Here is a 26,893-nt window from a genome sequence, read left to right as displayed (position 1 = left end):
AAATTGTTAACAACCATTTAGCAACGATATAAAAACATAAAAATAATTGTATATATAATTTAAGAAATTTACAGATTTTGACCACTAAAACTCAACATACAAACAACGTCAAAGCAACATGCTCAAAAAATAACGAAATTAAACAACATGTTTACAACTTTAAAACAACGATAAAACAACGAATAATGTTATTACTAAATATAAGTAATTTTTCTTCATATTTATAATCTCTTCCTATCAATTTTTCACCTAATTCAAAATCAACATAATTCGTGTTCTCTTATTATTTTCCATGTCTTAATATAAGAGATAATGTAAGTTTTTATTTTAACATGTAAAACTCTATTTTTTTTACTTGTTGAACAATTAGTGTAATGTATAACAATGCATAACAACTTTAGAACAACATAAAAACAACTTAATTTTATATAATATTTTAAAGTTGAAATAAGATGTTGCAAACAACTTTAATTGATTTATATGTTATGGTTAAGTTGTTTTCTAGTTGTTTTTGTGTTGTTGTTTAGTTGTTTTGCGCTGAGAAGAAGCCCTACACGTAAAATCCACTTTGTCCAAATTTGCCACGTGGCAACCACTGCTGCGTTCTGACGCTACAGTTTGTGAGCGTCAGGCAACTCTAAAGGCTTTGTTCCTCACTCGCGTGTGAGTCTCACTCGCCCACATAGCCACATGTGTGTCACACTTCTCCTTGCGCATCTGGGGGAGTTTTTCTACCGTATTTTTGTAAATAAGAAACTTTGAAAATAGTAAATTTGAAATTAATAAAGAATATAAATGTTTATTTTTACTTGTAACAGTATAAATGTTTATTTAAAATAATATTAAACCAAAATAGAAAAAACCCCTTTTTTAAATTCGTGAATAAAAGGAGTATTTTGGGCCTGAAATTATTTGATTGAATTTGGAGTTGAAGGTGCAATGAAGTTGGCCTGACACAGCTTTTTTGGGCATCAGATCGAAATGAATGATTTGGGCCTCACATTGAAGAGAATCTGTGACATGAATCTATAAAGGCAATAGAATATGTAATAGAAATATTTATTATTAGAGATTTTTTCATTTTAATACTTTAAAATAGTTTTTTTTTTTTGGTATTTTTACTTAAATCTACATAGAAATTTACATAGTAACTAACGGAGCAATTTAATTGCAACTAAAAGTCATATAGCAACTCACACGAAGACACCAAAACTGTAAATTTGAAAAAAAAAATTAAAATAATATTTGACATAATTTCCCTTATTATTATTAGGCTAATTAGTAATTTTTCCCCCAAACTTTGACATGTACCAAATCATGCCCCCTGAACTTTTTTGGCCGTTAAAAATTCCCCCTGAACTATTGAGATTGTTAGATTTAAGGACTTTTGTCTAATTTTAGTAAAAAAATTCGAACATGGATGAAAGTTCAAGGGGCATGATTTAGTACATATCAAAGTTTGAGAAGTATGATTTGGTAGATATCAAAGTCTGGGGAGCATGATTTAGTACATAAACAATCACCGAAACAGTAAAATTGAATGAAATTAGACAAAAGTCCTTAAATTTAACAATCTCAATAGTTCGGGAGGAATTTTTAACAGCCAAAAAAGTTCAGGGGCACAATTTGATACATGTCAAAGTTCAGGGGAAAAAATTACTAATTAGCCTTATTATTATCATTATTGATATATTTCAATCACACAAGTAACATTAATCCAATATTTCTTGTTCCCAATATTTCCTGTTGATTGTGAAGAGATTTGGACACTCCATCCTGCAAAGATTATACCATCAGAAGTAGAATATCTCAGTTTTGGAAAATTTGTTTCTTCCAATGGATGCCCTATATTCTACTAAATTTTTTGTTAAGATTTATGCTTTAAAAAATTTGCAATAGACATTTTAATTATAAATATAAGTTACACATTTCGATAGTGTTAAATTATTCTTTAATACTTTATATATAAATATTGAAAAATTATTTATTCATTCATGAGGTTTTCGCCTTGTAATGTACAGATTGTTAGGATTTTATGCACAAATAAAACTTATTTCAATATAATTAGATTTACTAATTAATAAAAGATCAAAAATCATTTTATATTGCATAGTTCACATGATTTCTTTCATGATTATTTATTTAATGTATAAATTTTATTAAATCCAGTACATATAGTTATTCATTATTATATTGTTGTCTACATAGTGAAATATAATCATGATTATATATTTAAAAGTTTTTATCCCATGATTTTTTAGTACACTGGATTTACACTGACATGATAATCAGCAAAAAAATTTACTTACACCTTGAATAAATGTTATGTCCTTTCCAAGGCATTGGCAAAGTATGCTAGTATTGGATGTATGGAGTATACATAGGACTGGACTGATATTGACATTAGATAAGATATCATAAACTTATCGTTATATCTTTCTAATTCAATATCACTTAGTTGATCTTAGGTCAATAGATCTTAATCTTGAGATGGTTAGTTATGGCTTAAATGTAGGCATATCAAAAAGATCCATTTAGTTGGAGTGGGTTGGAGCTCTGACCCGAAACATTCGGATACTTATTAGATCTTGGATCAGATCCGCTCCGCCCCGCCTAATTTTTTCTGGATCGGATCTGATCCGACCCGATAAAAATTTATTTTAAAAAAAACTTAATTCAAGACTCGGACCCCAAACTCGGATCCCTTGGCACCTGGACCCGAACCCGGACCTGGACCTAGACCTGAACTCGGACCCAAACTCGGGACGCGAACCCGAACCCGGGACCTGGGACTCGGACCGAACCCAAACCCGGGACTTGGTCCGGACCCCGACCCCAGACCTGGACCGGGACCTGAACTCGGATCCGGGACGAGACCCAAACCCGGACCCAGACCCGGGATGAGACCCAAACCCGGACCCAAACCCGGGACCCAGAGCCCAAACCCGGACCGGGGACCCAGGACCATGAATAAGAACGAGACCCAGACCCGAACCCGAACCCAAACTTGACCCCGCCCCAAACCTGGACCGAGACCCGAGACCGGACCCGAGACTCGAGACCAGGACTGTGACCCGAGATCGGGATTGAGACCCAAGACCCAGACCGGGACCTAGACTCGGGACCCAGGACCCAAACCCGGGACCCAGGACTGGGACCGGGACCCGGACCCAAACTCGGATCCAGACCCAAACTTAGACCCGAACCCTGAACCAGACCCGAACCCGGACCCGGACCCAACCCGTTGTTGGTGTTGGGGTAGAGTTTATTAAAAATATATTATCTTTACACAATCTATTAATACATGTCAATACCAAATATAGTATTATATTTAATAATACTAATAAAAAATTAAATTAGATATAAAATTATAAGTTAATATTAAAATTCTTAAAAAAAAAAAAAAGAGTCGGGTCAGATTAGATCTGATCCGAATAAGTCGGGTCGGATCTGATCCGACCTGAGTATCTGATCTAGCGGGACGGGGCAGATCCTTACATGATCCGAATCATGTCGGATCATAGTCGGATCAGATCTGACCCGACCCATTTACACTCCTACTTAAATGTATTATTTATGTTCTTTAATTTGTTCTTTAAAGATGACCAATGGATCGACATAATACTTACAAATTGGGAACATGGTAGTGCAATTGAGTGGGAGCGCTAATCAAAGATATAGAATCTATAGCTTCTATAACTATTAGAAGTGAGACGATGATTTCCTTCGAGCTTGGCTTAACGCGATGAATGATTGAGGCCTCATTTTATTAATTATATTATTTTACTGAAATATCATTTACAACTAGCTAAGTGTTTTAAGGATAAAATACATTGAAAAGTAGAACGGTAAATTTATTCCCACTCGATGTAAATCATCTATAGAGGATATTTGACTATTTCGATTGAAACATGGGTAATTCAAATCGCATTTATTTTTGGTAATAGAGCACTCTATGTAATTAAGATTGCAATTCCAAATCTATAGTGGAGTCAGTAGGAATTAATAAGTTAAGAAATTTACTTGGTAAATTTAAGATCTACTTGTTGGAAGCTTAATTACATAGGGTCATAGTCTCCACACTAACTGGAATAATATTAATGTTTTATAGTCTCAGTTAATTGGTTTTAATTAATCTATTAAAATTCTAAATAAGACTATACCTTGTTTGTGAATTTTCACCAAGGAATGGCTTAATTGAGAAGAAAATAGAATTAAAAGTTTATTTATTAATTGAGAGGCCTTGGAGGGTCTACTTAATAAATATATTTAAATAGTAATTTTATTTGATAATTATTTATAATTATTAAATAGCTAGAATTAGTTATTAAGTATTTTTCTTATTGGGCTTTTAGCCCACTCTTTTACTTTCTCCTATAGACAATAGACAGGGAACATTGAATATAAGCGTGATGAGCTGGGTCAGTTCTAATATGTATACTGCGAGGGGCTATGGACGAACAAACGACTTAGAACGCCGGTGGAGCCTTGATTTTGTTTTCAGATAGTAAAGTAATCTAAGCTCAGCGGTATGTTGTAAATTTATAATGCACACAACTACTTATTTTTTTAAATATGAATGATCATTCACTTTTTGCATATTTATTGTAAAACCCGCTGTATATTTCTAAATAGTTTTGAGTCTTTTCAATTAATACGTTAGAAATAGTATTTTATAAAATAAGGCAAAATATCGTGGTGTTACAAGACTAATCTTAGGGTAACCTAGACTTACTGCAATCTTAAATACTGGATCTAAAATATTAGATGAATCCGATCTGATGCAAAAAAAATACTAGATCTAAAATATTTGATAAACTTGAATTACTGCAATAGATATACATGAAATACATCTAATGGATAGAACCGATACAATCCAACATCCAATTAGATGCTTGAAATGAATTGGATTGGATCGAATAGTAAAATCTAACATCCAATATATAATTGGATCAGAAGCTTCAATATGCGATAAGTTTTTTCTTTTAAATTTTAAATATTATTATTGTGGATATTACTTCAATATATATTACTATTTTAATATGTAAATTCACTTTTATTTATTTTATTGGGAGGCTCGCAGTTATTCAAGCTAGCTTGCTATGATGATGTGTTGGATTGGTCTTTCACACTTAGTTTTCCTCTATTTTATTTTCCAGATTGACAGTTTATGTCAAAAAAACTAAAAGATTGACTATTGGATTTAGTTCTTTGTATTCTCTACGAGATTCTTTATTTGTTTTGAATTAATTAAGATATTTGTTAGCGATTTTTACTAGCTTATTTACCAATTTTTTTGAGGCGCCCCTAATTCATGTTCGTATTCATGAATTAGCAGAGTATGCACTCCGAGTGGATATTAAACTAGTTTGGATGGATTTTCCATCTTATGATTTTTTAATGAAATGTTTGTTCATTGTTAAAAATATATATATATATATATATATAATTGAATCAAATCTCGATAGACCTGATTAAAAACATTCGATGTTGTCCAATGAACACTCCTACATGTTTCCATCTCTTTTTATATCGTCTTTGAAAAATAAATTGAATTAGAAATATTTAAAATTAATGAGTGAGAAATAGTTATTCTTGATTATTATTAATCATAATAATTAAATTTGAAACTAATACCTAACCTAACATATAAAAAGTTGTTTAGTGTGACCATTTATGGAGAAAAAAATTGCCACCCATATATTATTATTATTTAAATAAAAATAATATAGAGAAAGAAGAAAAAAACTACATATTTTTCATTTTCCTCATTCATATTTATTATTATTATACATATAAAATTGACTAATGTTAGAGGCAAGAATTCTTTTTTGATTATATATATTATTAAATATAATCACAGAATTTCTTGTTTTATCAAATTTTAAGTGGTTATTATATCAAATATAATAAATGGTGACATAATATGCCAAAATGAATCATTATTCTACAATAATATATATCAATGATACTGTATACCAAATATGATCATGTCATTAAATGAAAGAAACTTTCTTGATCTGTATTTTTTTTTCACCAACCTTTAACAAAAGTCTAATTTTTATTTACTTATTTATTGATTTTTGAGTATGGAAGTCTAAGTTCTAATTAATCAAGGCTAATAATATATTTATATAATAATAATAAATAAATAAATATCTTGACTTATTAGCTGGTATCACATTTTTACTGTATCACAAATCACAATAGTTTTCATGATGATCATAAGATGATATAAGATTATATATTATGATTTATTTATGGTAATTATAATTATAACAGATCATTTCCAGTATAATAAGTTATTCAATGCATTATAAGTCGTATATATATATTTACTTGATTTATGCTCATTGTTTGTACTTATTAGTTATTATTATTAATTATTATTATATATCGTTTCGTTACACACAAGTCTTTAATTAATTATTCTTGGTGAATTCTTGGGAGTCATTTATAGCATGTTTACTAATAAGTAATGATAATCAATAGTAAGGTAATTATTCTCTTACATTTGTTTACTTGCATTATTAAAATTAGAAAAGGGAGAAGTTGATTAAATAAGGGAGAACTTCTCCCACCAATTTTGTAAGGAATGTCATTAAGGGTAATGGATTTTTATTATTTTTATTTTATTTTTTAATATTAAATATATAATGACAATTTTGTCCTTTAAAATATGTCTTGCAAAATAACTACCATATAATATAGATTAACTCAAAAGGGCAATTTAGTCAATTTAAGCATTCCGATTACGTTTCCTAATAAAGTAAACAAGATAAATCACAACTATTCCATTTCTAAAAAAGTTTAGTAAACAACATATTACAAATATTGATTCCGATTATTTTTCATTTATTCCGTTACATTTCTCCATTAATTTATTCCGATTCTGATTACTGTATAGTAAACGCGCCATTAATTGGTTGCAGAAGCTTTCAACTGCATTAATCGAAAGGAGTAAAGAAAAGAGAGATTCACTAAAAATATTTAAAAACTCTATTAAATAATAAAGACTCTCGTGCACTACGGCTCATAAATTAATGTTTGAACTACGTAAAAGTCGCCTGCATTAATGCTTTCAGATGCTCTCCTCATTATATTATTTAGTTGGTTACCGAAAATCTCGGTCAACAATTATTATTATTAATTATTAATTATTATTATTATATATTATTACACACAAGTCTTTTTTTCCATGTTAGAAATTATATTATAATAAATAAACGCAATTTGATTTTAACTAATTAATTAAATAAAAGCAACTTGGTTTTAGTTATTAAGTGAAGAAAAAGTTTATAATAAAATATTAGCCATACTACGTCAAAACAATAAGGTGCTTGGTGTCATTATTCAATTTTCAAAATTTATGCAAGTTTAATATATAATTAATATTAAATTAAAAAAGTAATAATATGAACAAATACAAATTAAAACTATATTATTTTTGCCTCCTCAATTTTAGCTAATCTATATTATAAAGGGGTTTTTTTATTTTTACACTTCTAAACAATTTTTTTTTGTATTTTTACAAAATTTTATATAGAAACTCATATTAAATGCAACTAGCGCTGCAACTTAAATTGCAACAAAAAATGGTACAGAAACTCCTATTGCAACTAGCGCTGCATCCTAAATTGCAATAAAAAATCGTACAGAAACCACTATTACAACTAGCGCTGTAACCATTTTAGATACTTAAAGCGTAAATTTAAAAAAAAAAAAATTATATATATATAAAGTAATTCTCCTATTATAAATCATTTTATTTTATAATATTACACACACTTATACCAGATTATAGTAAATGTAATTTTTATAGTCTATAAAACATATAATTACCATTAATCATGGCCTTTATATACATACTATATATTATATATATAATAAGATCATTATATTAACTGTATATACATTAATTTTCTTTATTATTATATTAAACAAAAACACACAAAACTCGTTTCTTTGTCTTGATGTCTTTGGAGTGTTCCTTTCGTTACTACAAAAATCATGTTATTATTAAGATAAAGATTTGATTAATTAATTAATTAATTAATAATAATCTCACCAAGGATATGATTACGCCATAGAAAGGCATCTCTCAACCAATCACCATTTGCCACCTTTTTCCTTTATTAAATCTCCAATTAAGCTTTCCTTAATTAATTTGTTCTCCAATCTTTTAGGCCTCGTTTGGAACGCCGTATTAGGTCGTATTGTATTGTATTGTATTATATTATATTGAATTGTATTTTATGCAATATTTTTATGTAAAACTATACGTGGTATTAACTTTTATGGACACCTAAATATACAATATTTTAGTATAACTTAAAGTTTGATATAGTATTATATAAAAATATAGGGCTCGTTTGGAACGTCGTATTAGGTCGTATTGTATTGTATTGTATTATATTAAATTTTATTTTATGCAATATTTTTATGTAAAACTATATGTGGTATTAACTTTTATGGACACCTAAATATATAATATTTTAGTATAAATTAAAGTTTAACATAGTATTATATAAAAATACGATATATAATCCAATTCAATATAATACAATACAATACAATACGACTTAATACGGCGTTCCAAACGAGCCCATAATGTATAATCTAATTCAATATAATACAATACAATACAATACGACCTTATACGGCATTCCAAACGAGCCTTTAAATAATTAATTAATAAATTATTTAATGAAACCCAAAATTACATTATATATTTATACATATACAAAGACTTATAAGCTAATTTGTTGAAATTAAAGATAAAAGAGAGATCAAAAAAAGGTGAAATCAAAATCAAAGCATAATATATGGCAACATGAAGTCAATTTAGTTTGTTATGTTGGTGGGTTTTTCTTATTATAATTAATTAAATATAACATATTTTTTTTAAGTACAATATATCTCATTATTGTATTCATCATTATATATTAGTCCTATGATTGGAGTGAAAATAATAATATGAAATTATTGAACACAATTCCCACAAAAGTTCATCATCTTTTGATCTCTAATACACGTGGCATTCAAGGAGAAGAAGTGGGACCCAAAATTTTGGTGGCTTGTTAAAAAGATTTGATCTTTTCTTTTGTAAATATAAATTATTGTATGATAAATGTAATGAATGAGTCTATATATGAGATACCATGAATATATATATGTATAGAATGAGGTGTTGAGTAATCATATGACCCCACATTCACCATTATATATGCCAGCATTAAGGAGGTTTTAAAGGCTTTTCGATAGAACAATCAAACTTCTTATATCATTAAATATTTTAACACTACATACCTATAACCTTTACTATTCTCATGTGTTAATTTTTTTTATTTAATTTAAATAATATAGTTACATTGCCCCATTAAAAAAAAAATATACTACTCATTTTTTAGTGGCAACATAAATTTTTTGTGATTAATTTTTTTTTATAATTAAAATGTAGTATTTTGATACAAACTCTCACTAATTTATTAGTTTTAGTCACAACAAGTATTATAACTAAAAATATATCCAGTCACAATAAATTGTAATATTTGTGACTAATATCTTTAGTCACGGATCTTTTAATCACAACATAGAAATGCTAATTTATAATTAGTTACAATTTTTTCCCTTTTAACTAATTATAAATTTTATTGTAACTAAAAATAAAAATATTTGCTATTTAAAAAAATATTATTTGTAGTGTTAATCTAATTCAAATATTTTAAGTAGTGGATGTTATATAATTCAAATTGAATTAATTTAACAATAAATATATACAAGACTATTGAGTTTTAGCATTAATTCCCACTAAAATTAGATATTTTGGGCACAAAAGTTATTATTGCATATACATAGGTTAATTGTCCAAATCTAAATCTAAATAGAAGGCTAAATGTTGGTATTCAATTAAGTTACTTTTTTGTTTTATTGGTTGAATGAGTTTTCACTTAATTTTTCAATCACACACAATTAAGTTGCTTATTTTTTTTATACAAATGAATTATAAAAAGGTTGTTGGTGTAAAAAGTCAAATTACATTTAACATGACATTATGGTGATCACAATGTGATCAAAAATTATATTGCATGATCGTTTTGACACATGTTTGAGCCAAATTTATTGTTGTCATTGTCATTTGTGTACTGTCTCATTAATCATAAAGTAATCATTAATCATGTAGTAATTTTTATTATATATGAGGATGTTGTTTTGTGGAAGCGCTAATCCCACCATAAAAAACTTTATTTTTAGTCACAACAAAACTTGTGATTAAAAGTGAAAAAATTAGGACTAATTATAAATTATTATTCTTATGTTGTGACTAAAAGGTCTGTAGCTAAATGTATTAGTCATAAAAATTACAATTTGTTCTGACTAAATGTATTTTTAGTCACAATACTTGTTGTGACTAAAACTAAATTAGTGACAACTTGTAACTAAACACTATGTTTTAGTCACAAGTAACATTTTGTTGTGACTAAAAGTCGCATTTAGTTACAAAAAAAATTATGTTGTGACTAAAAAATTGACACTAAAAATAGTAGTTTTTTGTAGTGTCTACCAAAATTCCCTTTTTTTTCTTCTTAATTTCTTTACTTTGCTAAAGCTAAGAACCAAATAAAAATGATAAGGATATGAACATTGTTATTAATTAAGTATGAGGTGCTGTCTTGAATATATAGTTAATAATATTTTTTAATAATTATTAAATTAAAATATATAAGATCGATATAATATTTAGTTGCACCAACAATATCTAACGTACAATTTATAGAATATTAAACACTATTAATACTTTCTAATTAGCATTATACACAAAATTTATGTATAGATTGAATTTAGTAGGGCTGCACATTTCTACTCGAATCCATGAAACCGGACTAACCTGTCTTGTACCCGAAAAAATTGAACAATAATAAAAGGGGTCGGGTGCGGGTGTTACCCAATTATAATAATCACGGGTGGGTCCGGATAATACTTCGGTTTCGGGTACCTATACCACCCGAGGTAATTAAAAAAAAATAGATTTTATTTTATACTTGGAAATCAGATTACACCAACTTATATATATAAATAAATATATTATTGATAAGAAAAATTATAATTGATAAATGATAAGTTATGTATATAACAGGGGATTTTAAATAGAGTAGGTCAGTTAACTTAACATCTAATGATGATATATATAAGGTTATTGAATACATCTTAATTAGGTATTATATATTATATATAAATATATATAATTAAATTGCACTAGCTAATAAGCTATATCCCTTCTCTCAAACCTCCAAATTCCAAAACCAAATCATTGCATGCACTAGAATTTGGGAGAGAAACATAATGCATTAATTGAACTAGAAACTGTGATATAACCACCTACGTACACATGCAAATAAGTCATTTGAGAGTATTATTATTATGTGTGGTCATATATATAATTAATAATCATATATAGAAGCTGCTACTTACATAAATACATATATATTGAGCCCCAAATGATCAGTATGAGGTGTTACATAAGGATATACTTGATGAAACAAGATGAGAACATGTATACATAGGTGGTCCAATATTATCAATTTACTTGAACCAATTCATATACTATAATATATATTTATACTCTTAGCTAGCTACCATAACATATAATGATTATTGAACACTCAACTATGTGCCATTTGTCATGGCATTGTCATCTTATGCTGACATGTCATATTATATATGTTATTTGACTTGACTTTATAATATATAATTTATATAAATATATATGCTTGTTGAGTTGTCATAGATAAATGCCATAATTTCAGCTTAATCCCGGTTTAACTATATATCAATCAAACCAGCCCTAATGAATCTAAGCAGTGACTCTTTTGGATTCTTCTCCATTCAAAATCATACACATTATTATTAATAATTAAATTATAAATTTTGTTCTATTAATCACACCATAACCCTAGCTAGAGTAAATAAAAAGAAAACAAAAGGATATAATTGTAATTAGATCAATTCAATTATTTAGGCACCTGTGTACCACCAAACACCCCTATAAAAACCTTATTGATTTCATTTGTGACACCTTACCAAACAAAGCAAAATAATCATCAATCAAAGTATACCCTTCTCTCTCTTTTTCATCTTCTCTTTCATATTATCTCAAAACCCTATCATATGATCTAATATGGAAAATCCCATGAAATTCTACAAACCCAATAATAAAGAATATTATTATTATAATTATTATAATTACAATAAGTTGGGTAATAAAGGCATGGTGTCTTTTTTTGCATCTATTTTGTCAGTGTTTATTTACACTTCAATATTTTATTACACTTTCAATCTCTCTATTTCCACTCTCTTTCATAATTCAAAGTTTTGGTTTCTCATTTCCAACACTCTCATCATCATCATAGCTGTTGATTACGGCGCGTTCTCCTCCTCCTCATCATTGAACGACAACACACAACATCCACACGATGAGTACTACTACTACAACAAAACAACAAGGCAAGGATCGCCGTTTTTAGTAGAGAAACAACATGATGATGATGATGATGACCGAGTAACTCATCATCATCATCATCATGACCTAATAACGCGAGGAAAGAAAGAAGAGAAGAAGAATCTTCAAATGGTACTAGCAAAAAATGACATAATTTTCAATGACACTACTCGAAAAGAAGAAGAAGATATTCAAGAGAAATCGATTGTTGTTTGTCATGATATTGAAGATAAGAAACAACAAGAAGGTAGAAGAACTAGTCATCATTACAAACGAAGTAAGTCAGAAAAAGCGAAAAGAGTAGTAATGAAATTGGACGATGATAATAATAATATGAAAAAGAAGAGTCATGTTTTGAAGAGATCGGAGACTGAAAATATGAACCATAATGAAATAAATTATTATCATCATGATCATGTTCATGTTGATAATGATAATGAGTTTTATTCAACTTTGTCAGATGAAGAATTGAATAAAAGAGTTGAGGAGTTCATTCAGAGGTTCAATAAGCAAATTCGGCTTCAAGCTAGGGTTTATAATAATAATAATTAGAAAAATTTAATAATGTAAATTTTGATCGAAAAGTTTTGTTGTTTTTTCTTTTTCTTGATGTACTTTTTTTTTAAGTCTTTTCAACTTTGTTATTACCCTATGATTAGTGTAAAAAATTAATGCTTTGGACGTACTATATAGTAATTAATAATTAATAATATATATAGTAAATTAAAGTAAATAAAAAGCTGCTTTTACTAAATTATAAAACCTTTATTAGCTATCTCTTTCTCTCTATCTTTTATGGTTTTGACTATAGTTTCTAGATGGGGTCTTGTCAATTAATTGATTCACATTTCACACTATGATTGATAGATCATTTTCATTAATTAATTTTAATTAATGATATCTTAAACGTATTTTCAATATTGGTTTTAATAAATTGGTATGATGATGCTTTTTTTCCTTTGAAATAATAAGAGAAAGATATGGATGTTATTTACTTTTATTTTTTTTTTAAATCAAAGTTCTTCATTCAAAGAAAAGGAGGTTATTAAACTATAGTTAGATGTGGATGTTAGAATTTGAGATAAGATGAATGAGGTTTCATCTCAAAATTAATTGGTTATGAGAGGAGTAGTCCATTCATTTTATATATCATAATTTATTCTACACATTAGCAATGTGAGACGTCTAACTCTTAATATACCCTCCTTACGTTTGGGCTTGGAAAGTGTGAGTATAATCAGTGACGGACGCACATGTATCAATGTGGGGGCTATAGCCCCCCACTAACAAAAATATTATCTTTTAAAATTTTAAATGTAATTTTTTTAATTTGATATTTATAGATTAAAATAGTAGAAAAGCCCCCACAAAATTAAATAAATATAATAAGAATGATTATAATATAGGTATAAATATTTTTCATTGATAATTAAGTCCCCACAAAATAAAAATTTTGGGTCCGTCACTGGGTATAATGAACGACCTTTAAGAAACCGCATGACCGAACATGATATTTGAAAGAATCCTACAAGGCTAAATATCAGGAAATTTGTGGGTGTACACGTCGGGAAATTTGTGAATTTTGAAACAGGTCAAAGACTTCAACACTGGAAGTTGGCACACAATGGAGGTTAAAGTATCTGTTTGGACCGGCAGTATAAGTGGCTCTGATACCATGTTAGATTTGGGATAAAATGGATGAGGTTCCATCTCAAAACTAATTAGCTATGGGAGGAGTAGCCTATTCATCTTATATATCACAATTTATTTCCACACATTAGTAATGTGAGACTAATTCTTAATAGTAAATAAGTGGATTAATATTATATGTATGTATGTGTGTATATAAATATTATACACGTATATTATTATTAACTTTTAATTTAAGTGCATAATAACATTTTCCTTTATTTATTACATCACGAATTAACTCATGACATTAAAACAAATAAAATATTTAGTTTGAAAGAGTTTAGGGAGAAGAAGATTTTGGTTGTTGGATCTGGTAATTCTGGTATGGAGATTTCTCTTGTTCTTGCTAATTCATGGTGCTAAGACTTCTCTTATCATTTGAAGCCCGTGGGTGCTTGCGATGGTCGGACTTAATTATCAGATAAGTCTCTCTATTTTTTTATTGACTAATGTTACCTTGATTTGAATTGATTTGGTTCTAGTAATACTTGTCTGTTTGCGTGACAGAAAATTGATCTCTTTCTGGCCGGCAATTCTTTAGAAGTGGAATCAATGATGTACTTTTGGTTTCTGAGAAAGCTTCATGATGATACGTTTCACTATTGATAAGTTTTCTCATTTTATTTATATTGTGTTGATTTTTTTATATGGTTTAAGATTTGAATAAACATATATGTCTGTTAATAAATTGTGCATTGTATTTAAATTTCTTTGTTCATTATGTTTAAAATTTTCTTTGGTTTCAAGAATTTTTGTGTTTTCTATGTTCAGCAGTAGTCATGGCCATTCTTACGGCCGTTTTTATGGGTTAATTGTGAGATATTGGGATAGCAGTTATTTTGGTAGTTTTGAAGATGTCCCTTTTTTTATTTTATTTTATTTTTTATGTTATATTGTATTTTTATTTTTTTAGAATTTAAATTTAAATTGCTAATATCTTTATTTATATATAGTTTAAAATTGTTAACAATTTATCGATACGGTCCTCTCTCTTCTTATTACTCTTACCTCTCACAACATTTCAACCTTTCTATTTCTTCATCGTTGTTCGTGATCGCATCCCCAGTACTTACTTCTCCATCGTTTTGATCCTCCAACAAATTATCACGGTAAATATCTCTCTCTGGTTTTCTTTTTTTCTTTTTTGTAGACTAAATTCATTCCATTTTATATAGCCGTATTTCGATATTATGTGAATTGTGATAGTGTTTTAGTTGGTGTATATACTGTTGGATATAATCTGTGTGATTCGTGAAAGAATTGGTTATATTAAGGACCAGTGATCACGATTTTGAAGCAACTTTTCTGTAGTTTAATACCTCTTGATCAGATTCATTGTTCAAGTTACCTTAAGAGTATTCTATTTCAATTTTCTTTGTCTATCGTTTGTTGCTGTAAATGAGTTCAATGTTTTTCTTTCTTTTGTTTCACAACTCTTTTTTATTCTTTCTTTTTTCAATGTTTTCTTTTTTTGTTATAGGTTTGTTTTATATTGATTTTGTTCTATTTTGCGCCATTATTTATGGCTTTGGCGCCTTACAAGGCTTTAGCACCTATTATATGGTTGGGCCCCTAATTATTTAGGGTAGTTTGTTTACATTTTCACGTTTTTCGGTATTGAATGTATAAGAAAATTTTGACACATTAATATTTTAAAGTTAATAAGTTATGCACTATACAGATTTATTAGTCGGAATAAAAGGATTATTTTGGTTAAGGTATGTTTTAAAGAATATTTTTAATTGAAATAATGTTTAAGAGTGTTTACTTTAAACGCTAATTCCTATTAGCTATCTTTTGGTTTATATTTTTTTAGGAATTTTCAGCATAAAAGGAAAGTGTTTAGAATTTTAATATTGAGATTCTAATATTATAATTAATTAAGTAAATTGAAGAATAAGAATCTTGAGGATCTTGTAATAAAGGGAGGTGGAAACACTAATGGTCTAATGAGAATATATTAGTTCAGATATATTTGGGAAGTCAAATTATTATAAAAATTGGTTTGTTGTCAATATTTTGGGAATGTACCAAAATTATTATATTTATTTGTATTTTTAAAGAATTTCTGGATGAGTGGTGTTGACCGAGGTTTTCGGCAACTAATAAAATACGAATATAATAGTGAGCTATAAGAAAGCGAGATGAAGACTTTTTACGTGGTTGGGGCGTTAATGAGCCTTAGTCCACGAGCCACTGATATTTATGGATGTCTTTAATACAGATCTTACACTTGGGAGAATATTTCTCTCTTTAATACAAAGAATGTTCTTGGTGAGTTTTTTCTCTGTTTGCTCTTAAGCAGCCAAGATTCTCCGACCCCATTAAATGAGCTTTGAGGGGGTATTTATAGTGTTTTAGAGGGGCAATCCCTAGAATTGTACTTACACATGTGTCTGTAAGTATCCATAAAGTTGGGCATTTCCGATGAATATACCATGGGTGATGCATGGTCAAATCCCTAGGTGCTGTAGGGTTTTTATGAAGAATGTCCTTTTTGTCTTATGATTGACGTGACTCTTCGCAGAGTAGCCGTCGCTAGACTTAAATGATCATTACTGTAGCGCTGCTGTTTGGGGGATGTGCCGTCAGACTTTATTGCGTGTACAGTCCCAACACGCTTCCTCCCATGCAGCATTAAATGCGACTTGATGTCTCGGGAGAGACCTGACACATCCCGGAGTGCCTTTGAGCCATGTTCGCTTCCGGGAGTACCTTGTACTCCGGGTGCATCTTCCGGGACCCATTTGAATGACGCTTCTTGGTGTCACACAAGGACTTAGCAGTTCTATCTCAAGTAATTTGATCCACGTGTCCCTTCCTGACTGGTCCACGTATATTGGGCGATTTTAGGAGCAACATTTACCCCCCAAGCCTTGTTTACTTAGTAAAAATAAACCAAGGCTTGTCCAAGTATCTCCAGTTGACTCCTCGTTTCCCCAGCTCGAGCCTCGAGCGCGTGGGGGACACATTAAATGAGGTTATTTAATGCGATACTACGTTGTTCGTAGGAATGTTTCCAGCCGCCTCCTCGGTCTTACGATACGACGTGGGGCGCGTGAAGGTGTGCCTAATAATGGCATTAAATGCAGTGATTCACTTTTACAGAGGTCGATTCGTTTTACGCCCCCTGATTGATGCGGCGCATTGATGGTGTCAGACGGATACTCAAACGTTTGCACCGCCTTAATGGCGGATTGATCTGGCCCGTTGATCTGTTGGGAATTCGAATCGCTTGCTTCCCTAACCGCACGATTGGTAGGTGAAGGCGCCTGTTCCTCATGCATTTTTTCCTATAAAAGCCACCACCTTTCCTTCATTTTGGTTACTTTCCATTTCTTACCATTTTTGCTTGAATTTCTCAGAGAGAAAATTTCCTCAAAGTAGCACAAACCGTCTTAACACTTGAACATTTTCTGTAATCTTCCGGTGTTCGACTTCACCAGTGCTTCTCAACTCTTGCTCAATCATACCCAGTACCCCCAGTTCAACAATCAACTGTAAGTTCTTCGAATCTTTAGACTCTAGCATGCTTACATTTATCTTGTTTGTTTTCTGGGTTCGCACTCAGAGATTTCTGAAGTGTGAGTGTTTGAGCTCTTTGAGTTCTGCTCTTATGTTTCACTGTAGTAGTAGTAGTCGTACAGTTTTTGTTTGAAGAAGGCCGTGTATCCTTCGTTTAGCATTTGCTTAGGGCATAGGAAGACCTTTTCTTTTCCTTTTTGCAAAACCGCTTTTACTGTTATTTTACTGCACCCGACACTTGTTCAGGGATTCTCTTTCGAGTTTCCCAGATGACACGTGTCCGGAGGGGGCCTCTTTCCAGCGGTTAGGGGACCCCCACTCCCTTTTTTTCTGGTTTAGGGTTTGATATGGGGCCTAACTGCTGGGTTTTTCCTTTTCGTTTTTCTCAGAGCATAACATGTCTGCTTCTGGCTCAAAGTCCTCGAAGAAGAAGGGGAAGAGTATTGCCACCCTGGAGGAGGTTTCCCTGGGACCTGTTGCCCAGGAAGGGTACAAGTCCCGCGCCACCGGCTGGGAGGCGGCCGAGCTTCGATCAACCCTGACCTGCCCTCACCAGCTGGAGAACATCATTAACGTGGCTGGAATCAAACCCTCTACCTCAGGGACTTTCCACCGGCCTCCTCGTGACTCGGAGACACCCAACCTTAACTATGATGGCTTCGGGGCTTGGAGTCAGACCCATCTGATGGCCGGCGCAATGCTCCCGCTCCAGGACTATTTTGTTGATTTTCTTGTTTTTGTCGGCCTTGCGCCATACCAACTTATTCCTCAAGCATACCGCCTGCTCTCAGGCTTATTTATTTTTTATGCCGCACGCGGCTGGGGGTCTCCCAGCCCGGCGGAAATTTTGTATTTTTACGAACTTGTATCCGTCCCCAAGAAAGGGGACAAACTTAAGGACGGCTTTTATGGGTTCCGGATCCACCCTGCTAACGAAGGGGTGGTTCCGTATAATAGGCAGACTCATGTTAAGGAGTACCGCCACCGATTTTTCTTCTCCTCCGGTTTTAGGGCCGTGGACCATCCGGAGCTGCTCACGGAGTGGGTGCGGATTCCACCTTACCAGCGGACGCTCACCACCCAGGCGTTCCTTCGAAGGGCCCAAGCCTTCGCCTCTTACGACCATGCCGATCCTGACGTCGGGGGCTTGGTCACCACGGAGAATTGCAGAAAGGCCAAACTTATCCTTTCTCACCAATCCGTGGATGACTCCAACCTTTCCAAGGTTATCTGCCCTAACGTGAGGGCGCCAGTCGCGGAGAAGGCCTTCCGGGATGAGCTTATTGCTACGGCAGAGAAGAAGTACCAAGATTATCTCTACCGGAAGGCCCAGGAGAAGGCGTATTCCAGTGCCCAGGCTGCCTCTGGGAGAGGGCTCCGTGTGGGGAGCCCGGTGGTGCGAAGGAGCCAAGCTATCGGCGGGAAGTCCGAAGCTAAATTTTTTGATAAGATACTTCAAGAAGAGATTGGAGGTCCTTCCGCCGGGGGACCCCTTCGTCTTGAAGGTTCTTCCGAGAACCAGACTTCCCGGCCCCAGCCTTCAATCCCCGAACCAAACTCGGGCGCTCCCGGTGCTAGCACTTCTGGTGCTGGTGGTAAGTCTCCTTTGATAATTCAATATGTCCCTTCTGTTGATGAATATACCAGTCGTAGGCCCATAGGGTTCGACGAGCGTCTCCGTAGGTTTAAGATGCCGTCGACCCGGTGGGGGGATCATTTGAAGGAGTTTTATTTTACCAACTTAGGAGATTACCTAGGTCGGTCCCGGATGGGCCCCGGCCCTCCGGAACCTATTCCCTTAGGTCCGTCGGCTTACATAGCATCCAGCTGGTTTCGGCCCTCGGACAGTTATCTTGGAGATGATGCTGCCAGCATTAAAGTTCAGGACTTTGCTAGGGCCGAACTAGGGAGTCCGGGTAGGAGTAGTTTATTTACTGCGCCTTTTTGTAAGTAGTTTCTCACGGACTTCTAACACTTGCTTGCTTTATTGGAACAGGTACCTCCATGGATGCCATCCTGGAACGGCTGGCTGGGGTCCATACTCCGTGGCTCCTCCGCTTTCACCCCTCTCCCCCGGCCCCTTCCTTGAAGGTTTCTTCCGCGCTCCTCCCGAAACCATCGACTTGGTGGATGACGAGGAGGTGCTTCCGGGAGAAGGCCAGGGGAAAGGATGGGACTTCTCGGAGGAAGCCGCCGAGGGTGCTGGAGACCCTCAAGCTCTCCCAGGGGTAGCAGAGGAGGACGAGGAGGAGTCAGAAGTGGCTCTGATCCGCAAGCGCAAGGGCAAGATGATTGCCCAAGACGAGCCGAAGAGGCCTCGGAGGGCCGACACTCCCGCTCCTGGCCTAGACGGCGGGGTGTCTCCAATGGAGGAAAATCCTGCTCCTCCTCGCATTGAGCTTACCCCGATTCCGGGGGATGAGGCGAGGCAGGAGCTTCGCATAGCCAAGCACAACTACGCTATGGACGAGTACTCCCGGGGATATGCCGATGTGGAGGCCCTTAGGAGGATCCTGCGGGCGGAGGTTGAGGCGAGCATTAACCATCCGGAATATCATGATCCGTGGAACCTCAACCTGGATCCTCTGGCAGACTGGTTCCGTCCCCTCCTTGGGCCCACTCTGGCTCCTTTTGCTGCGGAAATGACCGGTGAGTTCGCCTCTCAGCTTACACGCTGTGCGCCCAAGCGGTTTGCCACTTGTGCCTCTCTGAACTCTATCTTCCAAGTCCAGGACCTCAGCCATTCCCTCACAGTGGTAAGTACTTTGCAATTTCTTACATTTCCTTTTTGGTGTTTGTATTTTGTTTTCTTCCTTTGAGGAATTTTCCCTTATATCCCATTATGGCTCAGCTTGCAGCTGAGGCTGGTCGCCTCTCCAAGAACATCATAAGCCATGGCTTCGCTCTGTCCGATTTTGGGGACATGAACGACGTCAAGAAGGTCCTTCAAGACCTTACTGCGGAGAGGCTGATCTACCAGGAGGCCGCCGAGCGCCAGGAGGCTGCGGCCAAGGCTAAGGAAGAGAGGGCCAAGGCCAGGGAGGAGGAGGCTATCCGGAGGGAGGCTCAGGCGGAGGACATGATCCAGGCCGAGGCCCAGCGGAGAGGCAGGATGGAGGCCCATCATCAGGAGGAGCTGAGGGCTCAAACTGAGGCTGCCGAGAAGGCCAGGCGGGACCTTCGGGAGTCCAGGGAGGCTCTGGACGAAATGGCCGCCAAGGTGAAGTCTCTAGAGGAGACTCACCAGTCGGATATTGAATCCAAGGCCGCTCTGGCTGCGGAGTTGAAGGAGCTTCGGGACTACAAAGATCAGTCTATTAGGAAGGCCAAGAGGGCCGAGCTCCTTTCTCCTGTCTCCTGCGCCCGTTGCCCGAAGCGCTTTGATGATGGTGTCTACATGGCTTGGGCCACCAACGATCAGAGCATCAAGCTTTCTTTCTATCCCAAACCCGAGGACATGATTGCCAAATTTCGGGAGAAGAAGAAGAGACTTGATGCTGAGCTTGAGGCACGGATCGGACCTCGTCTTCGCCACGGCCGACCGAGCCGCCCTATCATTGACCCATTATACCCGTTCTTTTCATAACTCTTTTTTTTTCTTTGTACATATTTGCCGCTGCCTTAGAACGGTTTACTTACGGGCGGCGGCCTTTATTTAAAGGGGAGACAATTTAAGGCACATCCCCGGCCATTTATATGTGTATGACCTAACCTTCGGGTTAGGATATTTTATTATATATATATATATATATATATATATTATTTTTTTTTATATATATATGTGCGATCTTTTTTCCACACTTCATATATTTCAACCTGTCCTTTGGCTCAGGATTTCATACTTACGCCTTTTATTCTTTGCGCATGTTTATGACCTGCCCTTTGGGTCAGGATATTTTACTTAGCTTGACCTGCCCTTCGGGTCAGGATGTTTTACTTAGCTTGACCTGCCCTTTGGGTCAGGATGTTTTACTTAGCTTAACCTACCCTTTGGGTCAGGATGTTTCACTTAGCTTGACCTGCCCTTTGGGTCAGGATATTTTACTTAGCTTGTTTTTGTTTGTCCGTGCGGTATACCCTAGTACCCCCCTGAGTGGCATAGAAACTTTGTTTTTAAGGCACTCAGTTTTATTTTAATATAGAGGAGGCATACATTTGGACGGTACAAACCCTTTAAACAAAAGCTAAGCTTAATTCGCTACTGGTAGTATTTTCTGAGGTGATCGGCATTCCAGGCTCTTGGGACAGTAGTTCCGTCCATTCTTTTCAGTTTGTAAGTGCCAGAGCCGATTTCGTCCTCGATTTCATATGGTCCTTCCCAATTTGGTCCAAGTACCCCCACTCCGGGTTCTTGGGTGGCTGGGAAGACCCTTCTTAGGACCATGTCACCGATAGCGAATTTTCTGTTTTTAACCTTGGAGTTAAAATACTTGGTCACCTTCTTTTGATAAGCGGCCATCCGTATTTGGGACTCATCCCGGAGTTCTTCGACTTGATCCAGAGCTTCTTGGAGCAGGGCCTGATTGGTGGCCGGATCATAAGTCGATCTCCTGTGGGATGGGAATAGTGTTTCCACCGGGACCATGGCTTCACAACCGTATGCCATTGAGAACGGCGAGTGACCGGTTGTGGTTCTGGGGGTCGTCCGGTAGGCCCACAATACCCTTGGCAATTCTTCAGGCCAGTTATTTTTACAAGCCGCTGGCTTCTTTTTCAAGGTGACCTTTAGGATTTTATTGACTGCCTCCGCCTGGCCGTTTGTTTGAGGCCGGGCTACCGCGGAGAAGCTTTTCACTACTCCGTGTCGGTTGCAGAAGTCAGTAAATTCCTCGCAATCAAATTGCTTTCCATTGTCTGAGACTATTTTGTGAGGTAAGCCGTATCGACACACTATGTTTTTGACAACAAAGTCCAACGCCTTCTTAGCGGTTATTGTCTTCATAGGCTCAGCCTCTGTCCATTTGGTGAAGTAGTCTACTGCTACTATTGCATACTTTACTCCTCCTTTTCCCGTAGGTAGAGACCCGATGAGATCTATGCCCCAGACCGCGAAGGGCCAGGGGCTTGTCATCAGCGTGATCTCATTTGGAGGAGCTCTCGGTATGTTCGCGTACCTTTGGCACGAGTCACACTTTTGGACATAGTCTATACAATCTTTTTTCATTGTTGGCCAGAAGTATCCCTGCCTCAATATTTTCTTTGAGAGGCTGGGTCCTCCCGTATGATCTCCACAGAACCCTTCGTGGACCTCCAGCATGATTTGTCTAGCTTCAGGGTCCGATACACACCTTAAATAAGGCATGCTGAGTCCTCTCCGGTAGAGAATTTGGTCCATCATTACATAACGATGAGCCTGATACTGAATCTTTCGAGACAGTGCCCTTTCTCGGGGCAACTCACCTGTGGTTATGTATTTTATGATGGGGACCATCCAGCTGGGTTCTTGCCCAACCGTTTGTGTGGTCTCTTTTATTTTGATGCTTGGCTCTGCCAAGCGTTCCACGGGTACTACCCCCAGCTCTTCGATCTCACTATCCGAGGCTAGCTTAGCCAGACAGTCCGCATGAGCGTTCTTTTCTCGGGGGATTCTTTCTATTCTGTAGTCCGTGAACTCGTGGAGCAGTTCCCGGACTATTGTTACGTACGCGGCCATTCTTTCGCCGCGGGTTTGGTATTCTCCGGATACTTGGTTTACGACCAGCTGGGAATCACTGTAGATTTCCACCCTCTTAGCTCCTACAGCTTTAGCCAATTTTAGCCCTGCTATTAGGGCCTCATATTCGGCTTCATTGTTCGAAGCTGTGAAGTTGAATCGGAGTGCTGCCTGGAGCCGCAACCCAGTGGGTGATATCATAGCTACTCCGGCCCCCGAACCGTTTTCGTTTGAAGCTCCATCCACGAATACTCTCCAAGTGGGGATGGGTGGCTCCGGAGTATTGGCTGTTGCCTCGGCTTCATTACATTCGGTGATGAAGTCTGCCAAGGCTTGGCCTTTTACAGAAATCCGGGGTACGTAGTGCAAGTCAAACTGACTCAATTCCATTGCCCATTTGAGGAGTCTTCCGGAGGCTTCAGGTTTCTGGAGGACTTGCCGGAGTGGATGATTGGTCAAGACTCTGATTGGGTGGGCTTGGAAATATGGTCTCAGCTTCCGTGATGCCATCAGGAGACAGAATACCAGTTTTTCGATGACCGGGTACCTCGTCTCGGCTCCTATCATGCGTTTACTAACATAGTACACGGGATGCTGGACCTTTTCTTCCTCCCGGACCAATGCAAAGATCGACCGCATGTTCGGAGACCGCCAAGTAAAGGAACAAGTCTTCTCCAAGGACGGGCTTTGATAGGATAGGAGGTTTTGCCATATGGTCTTTTAACTTTTTGAATGCCTCCTCGCATTCGTCTGTCCATTCGAACTTTTGGCATTTCTTCAGTATGTTGAAGAAGGGTATGCACTTGTCCGTGGATCGTGAGATAAAACGGCTCAACGCGGCTACCTTTCCGGTCAAACTTTGCACGTCCTTATGTTTCCTGGGGGATGGCATGTCCAAGAGAGCTTGAATTTTCTCCGGGTTCGCCTCAATCCCTCTCTGGCTGACTATGAAGCCTAGGAATTTTCCTGACTTGACTCCGAAGGTACACTTCTTCGGATTGAGCTTCATGCCGTATCTCCGGACGACTTCGAAACATTCTTCTAAGTCGTCTGCATGGCTATTGCATGCTTTGGATTTGACGAGCATGTCGTCTACATATACTTCCATGTTTCGTCCCAGGAGGCTTTTAAACATCCGGTTAACCATTCTTTGATAGGTTGCTCCGGCGTTTTTCAGTCCGAAAGGCATGACTAGGTAACAGTATACCCCCTTATCGGTCCTGAAGCTAGTGCACTCCTGGTCTGCCGTATGCATCTTTATTTGATTGTACCCAGCATAGGCGTCCATGAAAGATAACAGTTTGAATCCGGAGGTGGCGTCCACCATCTGGTCAATCCTGGGCAGCGGAAAGCAGTCCTTTGGGCAGGCTTTGTTTAGATCTGTGAAATCTATGCAAACCCGCCAAGTTCCGTTCGGCTTGGGCACCAGGACCGGATTGGCTAGCCATTCCGGGTAGTATACGTCACGGATCATGCTGTTGGACAAAAGTTTATCCACCTCTTTCTCTAAGGCCTCGGCTTTCGCCGAGTCGAGCGGGCGTCTCTTTTGTTGTATAGGGGGCATGTCCGGATTGACGTTGAGGACATGGGTGATGACATGAGGGCTGATGCCGGTCATATCCTCTTGGCGCCACGCGAAAACATCAATGGCGCCCTTCAGTGTTTTTATTATTTTATCCTTTTCCTCCGGGTCTAGGCCTTTCCCTATCCGGAGTACTTTGGTGGAGTCGTCGTCGCACACTGGTATCTCTTCGACGTTCTCCATTGGTTCTACGACCCTTTCGGATCCTATACGAGGATCCAACTCGTCTTCTTCGGCCTTCTCTACTTCGGGGAGCCCCCGGACCATGAGTACTGGCAATTGGGTGGCAATATTGTAACATTGCCTGGCCTCTCCTTGGTTTCCCCTCACCGTTCCGACTCCGGCTTCCTGGGTAGGAAATTTGAGGCATAGGTGTCGGATAGAAGTTATTGCACCGAAGTCAACGAGGGCCGGTCGGCCTAAGATTGCGTTGTAGGCTGTTGGACAGTCTACCACCACGAAGGTGCAATACTTAAACGTGCTCTGCGGAGTGTCCGGGCACAGGGTAACTGGGAGCCTGACTTTTCCCATCGGGATTAGAGTTGTCCCGTTAAACCCTGTGAGCTGCGATCCGCTAGGAGAGAGGTCCCGGTCGGTCAACCCTATCGCAGTGAAGGCTTCCTTGAAGAGCAAGTTCACGGAGCTCCCATTATCAATCAGGACCCTGGCCACCACTTTATTTGCAATGGGGGTCTCTATGACCAGCGGGTCGTGATGAGGGAAACGCACCGTCTTGGCGTCTTCTTCCGTGAACGTTATGGGTTGGTCCATTAGCCGAGGCCTTTGAGCTGGGAGTTGAGTGACCTCCCACACTTCACTGTGCCTTGCGGCCTCGGCATATCTCTTTCGCTCCTTCCGAGTGTTTCCTCCGATATGGGGACCTCCGGAGATCATGGCTACCCGTCCATTAGGCCGAGGCGGTAGTCCGGGTATATGCTGAGTGTCACCTGCGGGAGCAGCTGGAGGCAATACTCCCCGCCGTACCCCCGGTGTCCCCGAAGGCATGCCCCCGCCACCCGCCCGGGTTAAGGTGGGGTAACCTATTTTTGATCCACTCATAGAGGTGGCCCAACCGGATCAGATTCTCAATCTCATCCTTGAGATTTTTACACTCGTTGGTGCTGTGACCGATGTCATTGTGATATTCGCACCTTTTGCTCGGATCTCTCCTGGAGCTGTCCCTGTACAAAGGCTGGGGTCTCCGGTAATGCGTATTCTGCCTTGTGGCAAAATAGACACGTTCCTGAGAGTCCGTGAGCTCTGTGTACTGGGTGTATTGGGGTGTATACCCCTTCTTTTGGCGCTTCTCTCCCGTTCGGGTGCTGCCCTTGGAAGACCTCTTGCTTCTAGACCCTTGAGCGGGGCCTGTTAAGCTAGCGGTTGGGGCAGCCTGTGAAGGAGCCCGTCCATTCACTCCGACGGATTGCCGTAATGGGAAGATGCCGGCGTAGCTTGCCCTTGGTTGTACCCGGGAGTGGCGAAAACCGTATGCCACTAACCGAGGGGTCGCAAGGACGCACCCGAGGGCGATACTCCCGGCATGTATCCCGCCATCCCGTTGGATAATAGCCTCCGTAAGCCACGATCCGGGCTTCTTCGAGGTTAATATATTTTTGGACTCGCTTCGGAAGTCCCGAAGGCTAGCGGCGCCTTCTTGCCGTAATTCGTTCCGAAGGGAGTCCCAAGACGGATTCCTGCTTGGAGAAGCGCAAGCTGTTGTCCGTCGTCAACCTTCTTGGTCTTCGAGGCTTCCTCTCGGAACCTCTTGATGTAATTTTTTAGAGTCTCGGTGGGTAGTTGCTTGATGTTAGTCAAGGCGCTAACTTCCAAATTTACCTTCCTGGCGGCGACAAATTGCCTCCGGAAGTTGGTTTGGAGTTTGTTCCAACATCCCACCGATCCTGGTTCTAGTTTCTTGAACCACTCCTCCGCCGAGCCGCTC

At 37.1% G+C, this 26,893-nt stretch overlaps 1 protein-coding gene across 1 annotated transcript; it reads left to right on the top strand.

Moving 5' to 3' along the window:
• Window positions 1-12,075: 12,075 nt before the first annotated feature.
• Window positions 12,076-13,214, top strand: LOC115697887 (uncharacterized). Its single transcript, XM_030625056.2, has one exon. It carries the CDS (start codon window positions 12,179-12,181, stop codon window positions 13,049-13,051), a length of 873 nt encoding a protein of 290 aa, XP_030480916.1. The 5' UTR covers window positions 12,076-12,178; the 3' UTR covers window positions 13,052-13,214.
• The last annotated feature ends 13,679 nt before the right edge of the window (window positions 13,215-26,893 follow it).

The sequence above is a fragment of the Cannabis sativa genome, chromosome 7, assembly GCF_029168945.1.
Source record: "Cannabis sativa cultivar Pink pepper isolate KNU-18-1 chromosome 7, ASM2916894v1, whole genome shotgun sequence".
Lineage (NCBI taxonomy): Eukaryota > Viridiplantae > Streptophyta > Magnoliopsida > Rosales > Cannabaceae > Cannabis > Cannabis sativa.
The sequence above is the reverse complement of the archived record's forward strand: the minus strand, read 5'-3'. Positions and strand labels throughout refer to the sequence as shown.

What these genes read in the sequence shown, in the direction of transcription:
- LOC115697887 (XM_030625056.2), top strand. Translation starts at nt 12,179, where the DNA reads ATGGAAAATCCCATGAAATTCTACAAACCCAATAATAAAGAATATTAT.